Here is a 12322-nt window from a genome sequence, read left to right on the forward strand (position 1 = left end):
CTTGTTATAGAACAAGTTTGCATATTGAACAATTATTTTGTTTTGATCTTTCCATTCAAATACATATTCCTCAACCAAACCTTCTAAATCATAACCCACACATTGTCAATTGTCCATATCAAGTAGGCCCCATCACATTCCATACATCATTGAGGCATTGCATGAGGTAAAAACTCAATTATTAGAATATCATCACCATGTTCAATGTTAAAATAAAGAGGTTAAATATAATTTCAATGAGGGGCATGATGTGGTAATACAATCCTTACGCTACGAGTCATCTATGCTAGCATAGCCAAAAGGCAAGATAATAACTTGCAAAAAAGTAGTTAGCCATGAATATAATGTTGTAGGCTGCAATTACCACATTCTATCATTTGTTACTTTTATAAATTCATTTGTTACCTTTACAAATCGATGATCATCAATGACAACAATATGGTGAGTCCATATAAAATAAATATGTTTGCATACCTCAACTCATGGTGTTGGTATCATCAATGACTTTGCAACAAGCTAGCTAAGACACCTCTCTCAACTCTTAGGTTGAAAAGGGCTAAGGGCTAGTTGTTCTTCTACTCACCAATTCAATAAATTATTATTGTAAGACATGGAGGTACTTCAAGATGTCATCTATTTATATTGTTTGAAAGTACTAATGAAAAGTCAACAATGAAAGGTTGTATGAATGCAAGCGTGAGGAAACCTCTATGTCAAGGTTTTGGGAATGAAATGCTAAGAGAATGAAAGGTCACGAAGATAGACGTTGAAATTACTTTAAAATTTTTAAAAGTAAAAGTATTATCAAATAAACAAACAACACTTAGCCTTGCTTTGTTAAAAAAACAAAATCAAGATCAATTGTTAGTAAGTAGGTGGCACAAGCATCCTTAAAACCCATAATCGAAGGAAAATGTGTCTCTCCCTCTTGTTGAGATGTGTACGCCTTGGTTTTCAACATATTCAAATGTACCGATTTTTGAATTTATTAGTTGGCATTACTACAAACCACATTTTCCACACTCTGGGTAATGTTCAAAAGTAGGGTAAAATGTTTGTTGACATTCAATTTAGATTATAAGTTGCATGACTTAGTTTTGAGATGAATGTATTAATTGTTGTTAGTGTCCTTTGGTGGTTGAAATATAGTGCAATGTAGTTTTTAGAAAGGTAAGGTGCCTCACTACCATGCAAGGATGCTTCTATGTGGATGAGTATAGTCATGGCTTGATGTCTTTGGTTAGGCTCACTTTGAAGAAATGCCATTCTTAAGTATTTTCCCTATTATGATAGGTAGTGCAATTGAAATCACTAAAGAAAATACAAAACAATAGGGAAGAAGTTTTGTTAGATAGCTGACTTACATAAGGCTTCGTTGGTTGTTTGTTAATTGATGAGCAATTGTGGTCATAGTGGATGCTAATGGTCATTTACCAATGTCACTTTGTATGCAGTGCCTTTGAAGGAAAAAGAAACAGTTAGATGGTTCAAGAAACAATTGCAATATACACCGAAGTCACATTTGGTGCATTGAAACTATGTAAATACCATATAGGTGTATGAGAAAGAGTTTGGCACATCTCTCTCCAAAACTTATAAGCTTAGGGGCAATCTTGTCTCCTATAGTTACCATAGTCTAACTGCAATCTTGTCTCCTATAGTGACCATAGTCTAACTTGATTAAAGGTTCATCCAAAGCTAAAGATCTAGTTTAAAAAGGGCTCACAAGTGGGCACTAATTACAAGTAGGCAAGCATCTCAATTGGACTTCCCAACATGCTTGTGTAAATAAGGTCAAAAAAGAGTATAATGGTCAAACAAATGCCTAGCATTGCTATGTAAGAATGTATGAATAAAATGGTTCAAGGATAAGGTCAAGGAGTAAATGCATGCATGCACGCATACTTTAAACATTTCCTTCTTGGACACTCCTAAGGACCAAACCTTTTGTATGGCATATACAATAGTGAGCAAGGTTGACCTATGTGATGATAACCCATGCCAAATTGTCATAACATGCATTGGCTATCCCAACCAAGGGCAAGAGAACCAAAATCATATTTACTATAATCACTCTTTTTGTTTCTTACCAAAGGAAGACCATGACTCAAATCGCTTATTTTCAAAGATAAACTTGCAAATATTTGTTGTCTACTAAGCATGCATGTGGAGGCTTCTATCCATCAGATTCATTGAAAACTCTTATATTTGTTTTCTTCTATCTAGTTTAGGAACCAATAGCAACTATTGCTTGCTATGCCAATGTTTATTGTCACTTTCCAATTATTTCCTACATTGCCTTTTCTAACATACCTTTTTAAATCACAAATGTGTGCACCACCATCCACTCAACCAACAACAATTCGAAGGTAGTACCCAAACATGTAGAAAAAACAATAAATTTGATGGTAATCTCTACCCTCAAGTACCCAAATTCCATTCCCATTGTAAAGACATCATGGCATTGATTGCACCCCAATGACTTAGCCTGTTTACAACACCTTCATGTAATAATCCCACTTAAGCTAGGCCCACATGCATCTTCAAGGCAAAGCATCCTTGCAACGGTTTGTGTGAATGGAGAATCAAGCATGCATTGGTTTTTAATCATTAAGCAGTGTTGATGATTGTGTTATATTGCAAATTTGAGCAATGTTGATGATTGTGTTATATTGCAAATTTGAGGATGGTTACTATGTTTACTCAAAGAAGATGACAAAAAATAGATAAATGGGCATCTTAGACAACAAAAGATCATGAAAGGAGGAAAGAAGTCAAATCAACATCTTAGACACCAAAGAAACCAATAGTTGACTCCAATTTGAAAATTTACGAGCTAATGAAAGCACATATGGTTGCACATTGATCTTAGTAAATACACAACATATCTAACATCAAACATGAAAATAGGTACTAAGGCAAGTTGGAATTGGGCCATGCAAAGTGCATTTATAGAGTAATTGATGCAATACAAGCTCATGTTTAGAGTAGCCTCTCCTAAACAAAACTTGCTTGCCTCAAATACAATATCTTCTACAATTAAAATGCTCTATGCTTATAAATCATCATTGCCCCAAGCCTTGCCACATCCGTTATGATTTGGATCCCCAAAAACTATCATTGCTCAATAGGCTCAACAGTTGTCTTGAACAATAACACGAATACCTTATCAACAGAAAAGTAGACAAATCCTCCCACTGAATGTGTTACAAAGGAGCCAAATCTTGTACCAACAATGCAATGCCAAGCAGGGCCATATGTTTTGTCAAACTCCTGTCCACAAGAGCGTGCATTAGAACAAAAATAGAGCTCAAGCATGATTCCACAAGTGAAAAGCATCTTTGAGCAAACCACACACACACACACACACACACACACACACACACACACACACACACACACACACACACACACACACACATACATACATATATACATGCATACATACATCACAACATGTGTTGCATTTGCACTGTTGAGCTCCTTCATGGCAAATCAAGTTGATCCAACATTGTTTATAAATTGGGGATACATGCATGCATACATACATACATGCATACATACATACATACATACGCTAGTCAATATTGTGGCGAATCAAGTTAGTATAAGTTTGTCTATCTTAATGCCTATAAGTCTTTATTCAAAAGTCAAATCCAAAATTTAATTGATTCGTTAATCAACCAGTATTGATTAAAAAAGAAGCTCCTTCTCTGAGTCATCAAGGCTCATAAATTGGTAAGACATCTTCAATCCTATAATCACCCAAAATTTTGCATTTTGATGTAAACAACAAGAGGGATAGAAGGCAATCAACTACAAAGACTATAGATGTGTCATTTGTCAATGAAAAATTATCACCTGCATGGAAAGTTGTCACCTATAGCACAATGTTGCCGCCTACACTAGGATGCTATCACTTACAACAGATATTGTCACCTACACTAGGACATGGTCACTTACAAAACACAAATTTGTGTTTTCTTCAAAACAAAAAAATAGATTCCACTTAATGCTTGAATGCTATTGTCTGGATTTTGGAGATTGCCCAACTCTCATGAGGATCGAACAAGTGGTGGACCATTTGTACACGTTGAAAATGCAATAAAACCCAAGCTAAAAATCTGCAATGAAAATCTACGCTACCCCTCCATGAAGAAAACTTGCTCTTCTACAAGAAATCTCTAAATTGTGTCTTCACTTACACAATGATACCATGTTAGAGTGCACAACAAAAGAGAAACACAAACATACAAAAAAGTACACAAAAGAGAGAGAGAGAGAGAGAGAGAGAGAGAGAGAGAGAGAGTAGAAGATGAAGGAAAAATATTCCATTAACTAAACAAAAATGTTGATACAATGATGATGGACTGATCAATCCCGACAAGCATCCCAAAGCATCAATAAGGGCACCAAATCAAGTTGATGACGATGGCAACACCAAGCACGAAGAGTGAGTGTACACCTACAAAGGAAAAACTAAAGACTAAAGAAAATGTGTGTCTACCAAGTGGGGGCCTCGACTATAAATAGCCATAACTACCCAAATCTAGTTGACCTACAGCAATAAGTGCCAAAAAAGGTAACCAAGCAACATATAATGCTGCTCATTGAAAAAAAATACCAAAAAAGAATAAGGGAGACCTCAAAAAAATCTCAAATGACAATAACAATGTCTAACATGTATGGCCAGATTACGAAGAGCCAAAACTAGCCTAAGAATGCACACAGGAAGAGATGACGAATTAACATAACTAACATAGAGAAGCTAACAACATCATGCATGAAAGCTTGGCAACTTAATCCACATTTTTTTTCTAGAGAGGGGATGGGTGTGTGTGTGTGTGTGTGTGTGTGTGTGGGTGTGTGTGTGTGTGTGTGTGGGTGTGTGTGTGTGTGTGTGTGTGTGTGTGTGCGCGTGTGCGTGTGCGTGCGTGCATCACTACACTACAAGAGGATTGTAATTTAATCTAATAATAAGAAAGAAAATAGAGAAATCCTTGTTTCTTTTGTGTTAGCAAGACTGCCAACTCATGTGTGAATCTGTGCATGCCTGATGGGCTAAGCACATTTGTAGTCATTTTAAGCATTTTATTATGGGTATTTCATGTGGTTTTAAGCATTTTATGCCAATCAACCAACATTTAATGTTGGCTAACCAATTGTGGGTTATGGCCTATTTTGGGCCTATTTATATAGCTCCTCTTCCTCCTCAATTATATACAATCTGCACCATTCTTCAAGTGGTCTTCCATTGGAGAAAGAAGCTAGTGCTAGTATCCATGCAACCAATGACTTACTATTATATGCGACAATCTCATGTTTAGTATATGGATTCCATTTCCCAAGCACATCTTTGAGTTCTCTTCTTTTGCAATGCTCTTTTGTTTTCTCTCTTTTATCTTGTGTTCAACAATTTATTTCAATATTTGTCTATGCTTCCATTGGCACACCACTTTTGACATGGTATCAAATTGTAAGATCTAAGCTCCTACTATGTACTTCTCAATTGATTTCAAGACTTCTTCTACATCATGTTGATGTGGTGATTGTTTCTTGTTGCCCTCACCCTATCTCTTATCCTTTAAAGGTTGCATTTTTTCTCCATTTGTTTATGTTTTTCCTATCTATGGCATTTAATGTAGATCACCTACTTTTAATGTTGTTTACTCTACATTTTCATTAGCAACTATTACATTTTTTTCTTGATCTTGCTCCCAAGGCTAGGCAACAACTGCTCTCGACTGCCAATGCTTGTTGGCTAGTTTTAATTTTTTACAATTGATTTTTCGTAAACAACGTATGATTATTGTGTGGACCCTATTTTTGTGCAATCTATGCTATTTGGTTGATTGTCTTTTCTCTCTATCTACCTTCTATTACTTATCCCCTAGATGGCTCCTCCGTATACTTTTACAGATGATAAGTTACATGGGCCTAACTATCTTCATGGCGTGCTATGATGAAAGCCTAGTTAGTGCAAAAGCAAATTTGGTACATTATTTGTGGAGCTATCCCTTGTCCTCAACATCCTTTTCCTCTTCCCAAAGATTTTGATGAGCACCATGAGAAAGTTGTGCTTACATGGGATTAAGATGATTAACATGCCTATTATGATCTTCTTTGATGCATTTCTAAAGAAGTCCTACCAACAATTACCTCTTACAAGACCTCTCTTGAAGTATAAACAAAGCTTTAAATGTTGTACAAGGCACCTTCCAACATGCATGTAGTGGCACTTTATAGATAGCTTCAATAGACAAAGTTTGAGTCTAAGGACACCATTCAATCCTTTTTGCTCCATGTTACACAAGTACAAGATGAGCTTTTCAATATGCAATCTATCCTTCCAAATGCACATCTCGTGGAAACAATACTCTACAAGCTCCCCTTGAAGTTTAATGAAGTGACAAATGCTTTGAGGGCACAATCATCTACACCTATGAGCTTTACACATGTCTTCAATGTTGCTTGAGCATGAGGCATCTTTGCATTTACAAGGAAGACTTCCATCTCATTATAGAGGTTCCAATAAAGCCTTTACAACTTCAGAGAGAGGTAACATCCACTTCTTTAAAACCGAGGAAAGGGCTTGACAAACCCTTCCTCTTTTGTTTTCTAGTCTAGATGATAGAATCATCCCTCATGACTCCAATGTAAAGAGAGAGTGTGAGAGAGTGGTAAAATGGAGCGATCCATCCTCATCTATCTAGGTATACAAATGCACAAGTTTGAGAAAACATCCCTAACGCATTGATCAAAGTTTGGCAAGTTCAAATCCTAGAGTTGGGATTGACATCCAAATTCATGATAAGTTATTTGACAAAGAGCAAGCTTGACTTCTAATCTTGTACTCACATAAGGAGACACTTTGGCGATCTAGCCAAAGGCAAGGAATCTATGGTCACATATTTTTGACAAGATGGTATTGCATGCTACTGTGAGACATTGATGACAAATAGAGATGCTATGGTTCTCTATTTTTAAGAGCTAGTACCATCAACACTGACATTAGATTCTCTTCGAGACACCTTGGTGGCAACTTAATCACCCATTGCTTAAGTATCCATGGTTTTACTCTTGTGGTTCTATGTTGTATGTACTATGATGAATCATTATCATTGCATCATTATATTATATTATATTATATTAGATCATCCACAATCTAAGAGAATGTTAGCAAGATTATCAAATCGTGTAAATCTATGCATGTTTGATGGGCTAAGCATATTTGTAGTCATTTTAGGCATTCTTATTATGGACATTTCATGTGGTTTTTAGCATTTTATGCCAATTAGCTACGACCTAGCCTATTTATTGGACTTCTCTTCTTCCTCAATTATATACGACCATCATCATTCTTTATGTGGTCTTTCATTGAAGAGAGAAGCTAGTGCCGATGCCCACGCAACTAATGACTCGCTATATACATGATTATCTCACATTTGATATATGGATTTCATTCCTCAAGCACATCTTTGAGTTCTCTTTTGCTGTGTTTTGTTTTCTCTCTTTTGTCATGTGTTCAGTACTCTATTTCAACACTTGTCTATGCTTCCATTGTTGCACTACTTCTAACATTATGATGGACAAAGATGGTTTCATATTAAAAGACAAAAATAGAATCATCCCATTACCACTTATTCTATTGAAAATTGTAACCAATGTGAAGGATTTTCTATGTTTTTTTTTTAAAGAATGAATTCTTCTAGAACTGTCCCATTAACACTTATTTTTAGAACGCAAAATTCAAAGCTCCTCCCTCCCTTATGGTATATTGCATTAAACATTCAAAACTTCCAGTCAATTATGATGCCATTAAACTAGAAGGCTCGACTCAAAAAGTAAGACCACCTTGACCAATAGGACTACGTGCTTGGGTAACAACCACCTTGAGAAGCACCAAGCACCTGCAACAACATGAAGCCTAAAACAACCCCATTAAGGACAACAAATTAAGAGCCTACAGCTAGAACAGGTACATGAGCTAAAATGCAACAATGTCTAGTGTTGCTGTAGAAAGAACATGACTGAAACAATCTCAAACTGTGGCAAGCAAGCTGAGACAAAGAAAGAGCAGCTACAAGCAACATCACCTAAGGTGAGCTGGATGAGGGCACCAAAATCCAAATAGAGATGGTGCCAACAAAAGCCTTCATAGGATAAGAACCAATTTAATAAAACCTTTGGTTCTGCAACCGAATCGTTCTACACAACATCAAAAGGAGGTGGTGGTTTTGCACAAGTTCATAGTGCAAGGAACTACAAAATATATCAAAATGCTAGCAACTTATTTAAGGTGCAAAGTGAATGGATGAGCCCCAATAGAGCAATTCAACACGCACACACAATCTTAGGTATACAAAGAGGCTATGCACTTAGGGCAAGCACAATTCTAGTAGGGGAATGAGCAACTCACCCTCACAACTTATATACATACAAATTAGATCATGGGTTAATCAAGACTGATGTGATAGCATCTCCTTGGCACAAATTCTAAGGCAAACTTCATGGAAGCAACATTTTCTAACTGAGCAAATTCGTCTATATTTAACAAAGAATAAACAACCTTGCTATCATTTTCAATCGATTAGTTTCAAAGTTTCAACTTTAGCATGCATTCACACTATCAAAACTAAAGTCCCTTGGTCTCCATCACTGCTCTGGGCTGGCTACACTCCCCCAAGTTGCTCACATGGAACATTGGATGCACATACAAGCTTTGCTGCTTAACTCAACAAGTCACACCAATGAATGTATGATATGAAACAAACTCACCCATTTAGGTGCCAAATTTAAAGACACTTCCCATTACTATGAATCAAGTCCTTTGTAGCAACTCCATCTAGCAAGTATATATTTGGTCCCCTACAATTGTATAAGCTAGGGGTGTTATTGGTTGCATTTCTTCAACCTTTGCCTTATTGGTTTTGAATGGTTTGCTTAGATCACTTTCATCTCTTGTTGGGTGATTGTTTGAGACATTGGTCTGACTAGTGCCACTCCTTATTGCACTTGAGGTACGTTCATCTTTTCTTTCTACCTTAGTGTTGCATTGCTTAGGATACTTCCAATGCTCTTGCTGCATGAAGGTGATAGCCAACTCTGCCGTGCAATCCGAGATATTGGGTTTTTGTATCCAATACATATATTACCATAAAATTGGAAAGGTTATCCAACATTCTAACCAATGGGAAGCAAGGGAAACAAGGAAAAATAGTGGGCAAAGACATGCTCAAAGGCATTTAAACATAGAGAATCTTGAAACCTTTGTCTACCACTCCAAGTACAACCAATATTAACTACTTTAACCCACTATTTTTTTGGACCCAAGAGAAATGAAACTAATAAAATTGGGATGGTTCAAGGAGTCCAAATGACATGAAGGTGTTGTAGCTTGCAATTTTAAAAACTTAAAGACGATCAGGATGATTCTTAGGCCATGGCATGGCATATACTCAGCTACTTGTGTAAAACTCCTTGTAATCTCGACCTTCTAATTCAGCCACTCTTTACATTATTTTTGCTCAGCATATGCATGAACAATCAATAAGCAAAGATAAAGCCTGCCTCTCTCTATAACCACTGTCTAAACTATCCCCTTGTGGAAGCTTATTCCGCTAAATACCTCACTTTTATGACACACGAATCTCAAAAAACAAAAGACAAGTGCATCGCTAATTTGCATGGGGTATCACTTTTCTATCCAGTCACAAACTCGAGAATCAGGCAAACCGTACAGAACGATAACAGTGAGCTAACCTTCTTTAGACAGTATGCAACACGCTTGCATTGAAATTTGTCCATGGAATCCAAGCAGTTCCTTGCACACCGAAATGCATGGTCTTGCATCGATATGATCATGTCCGCTGCTTTTAATCTGACTTTCAGAGCTGCTGATATGGTGACTATGTCCACTTCCATGGTACTAGTTGGCCTCAGAGCCACAGAAGCATCCACAGGTTGAAGCAAATTATTTGCATCTGCGGGCCAAGCATCATTGTCAAGTTGAGGACCACTTATACTCAGATCCTGGGCGCTCTTAAGCATGGCTTCCAATCCATGTGAGAGCTTGCTAAAATGTATCTCTTCCTCCGTGAGAACTTGAGGCTCTGTGGTGATCTCCTTTTGATCTGGTGAATCTCCCCCTTCATGTTCAAGCTGGCATGACAGCAGGATGCTCTTTTCAGGTGTGTTAGGGTCTGGCTTCTTGACCAATGCGACGGCAGCCTCATTCTCTTCAACCACGGCATCATTCCCTTCTCGGAGCACAGCTTTGGCCTTCTGCCCCTGCCTCATTTTGGCTTCATATTTCTCTACCCTTGCGACAAAAAGGCTCCGCCTGGCGGCATGCATGATCATGGCCGCTCTGGCGTGTCCTGACTGAACGGAAGCCATGTCTGACCTCTGTGGTTTTCTTTTTTCTTTTTTAAAGCGATGACTTGCAAAGGAGGATTCTTTAGGGCAAGGAGCTTTAGCTACAGCTGGAAAGGTGAAAATTTTCCGTGACGTGAAGCCATAGCTAGGCAACACAGGCAGGCTCGCTTTGGGCTCACGACCGAGAAACAAAACAAAGAGGGACGGTCGCGAGCGCAAAGATGCGAACAGGAGACCGAGCTCACTTCCATCGAAGCACAGAATGGATGCAGGCCTGATTGAGATGAGCGCTGCCCGGGACGAAGCACAGAGGCACGGCAATCGAACGCCAGACAGCACCACGAAGAGTAGAGCCAGGCATAGACACGCACGAGACAGAAAAACACAGACGGACAAAGAGAGAGAGAGAGAGAGAGAGAGAGAGAGTGAGTGAGTGAGTGAGTGAGTGATTGTCGTACCTGCTATGTCTATCTCAAAATCTTCATCCCGCGCGAGAGAGGGAGATCTCTGGCATCTGCCTTGGAAAACCTGCAGATTTCAAATTATGACAGATTAAAATATGCAGCCATAATCTGCCTAATAGTGCCATCACTGCCATGGGCACTTGCTTTATCGAGTCACCACCCTCGCGACGACTTTTGAACGTCCAAATAAGGCCAGTTACACATAGGGCTAAATCCGGTGCCCGCCCATAAAACAGTTGTGGAGTGGTTTAGACACTAAAACGATTCTTTGCTAACACCACAGGTGCCATGTCCTAGTGGTTAGTGAATGCCCACGGGCCACCTTACCCCCATTGGTGGGGGCTCATATCCTGACAGGTGCACGCAAACCTTTTTTAAATAAAGGCCTTATCGTCTAGCTAGTGGGCGTGGAAGAACATCTGGGCGAGGGATCTCCGCCCAAAAGTGTCCTCCAATCGAAAAAAGTGGAGCAAATCAAATCGCTCCACATAAGCCAATGGACACTTCAACTTTTTTGGAAATCGGGCGTGGACACGTGTGTAACCGGCCTAAGAAGCGCACGCAAACCTTTTTTAAATGAAGGCCTTGTTGTCTAGCTAGGGGGTGCGGAAGAAATTCTGGGCAAGGATCTCCGCCCAAAAGTGACCGCCAATCAGAAAAAGCGGAGCAAATCAAATCGCTCCACATCAACCAATTGACACTTCAACTTTTTTGGAAACCGGGCGTGGATGCCTGTGTGTAACCGGCCTAAGAATTAGGGTCATGCCACACACAAGAGCTAAATTATCCTTCGTGAAGTCCTGTAACAAAAGTGCAAGCGTGGAGGGTGAATTCCTTAGGTGGCTTGACACTCCCTATCATGGTAAAGCTCCTCTCGTTCAATGTAAACTCATTGGCAAAAGATTTTTGGTGGCTTCCAAGGTTGAAAGGGATTGGCTAATGGCATAGGCCATTGGCTATCAGCAGAACCCGATGTACACATTGTCATGGTGTTTGTCTTTCTCCCCCAACAACATACACAAGTGTCTCCTATGGATTTCACTCAATGGTCTCCCTCCATCGCTTGATGAGGAAGTTTCTCTACTAGCTACTACTCTTGGCAAGGTGTTGTATGCTCCTATTGAGGACACTCCATTTGGCATGCTTAAATTTGAGTGTCATGTCTATATCTTATGGGATGGGAAAAATGAGCCGCCATAATTCTCGCATGTCCAATATCCTAATGGTTTTGAAATCATCATTAGATACATTTTGTGTCGTTCCCAATGACTCGCTACCATTGTAAAGAGAATGGCCACTTTGTTGGAGCCTAACTCAAGAAGGCCACTCTAGTAAATACATGAGAGAAATTGGATCCTAAGAAGAAGGAGACCAAGAGGGAGGATTAAAAAAGTGACATGAAAGATAAGAAAGGGTGACAAGCAAGAGAGATCAAAGTTGTGCAATGAGTCAACATTAGGGCATTTAAGGCAACCTCCCAT

At 38.8% G+C, this 12322-nt stretch overlaps 1 protein-coding gene across 1 annotated transcript; it reads right to left on the minus strand.

Moving 5' to 3' along the window:
- Positions 1-2871: 2871 nt before the first annotated feature.
- LOC148028968 (uncharacterized) lies at positions 2872-10967 on the minus strand. The gene is made up of 2 exons (XM_087687763.1): positions 9763-10967; positions 2872-3273 (listed from the first exon to the last, which is right to left on the minus strand). Exons 1-2 carry the CDS (start codon positions 10396-10398, stop codon positions 3118-3120), a joined length of 792 nt encoding a protein of 263 aa, XP_087543889.1. The 5' UTR covers positions 10399-10967; the 3' UTR covers positions 2872-3117.
- Between the last annotated feature and the right edge of the window lie 1355 nt (positions 10968-12322).

The sequence above is a fragment of the Lygodium microphyllum genome, chromosome 11 (assembly GCF_053477565.2).
Source record: "Lygodium microphyllum isolate KBCC chromosome 11, Lygodium_microphyllum_v1.1.10, whole genome shotgun sequence".
Taxonomy (NCBI): Eukaryota; Viridiplantae; Streptophyta; class Polypodiopsida; order Schizaeales; family Lygodiaceae; genus Lygodium; species Lygodium microphyllum.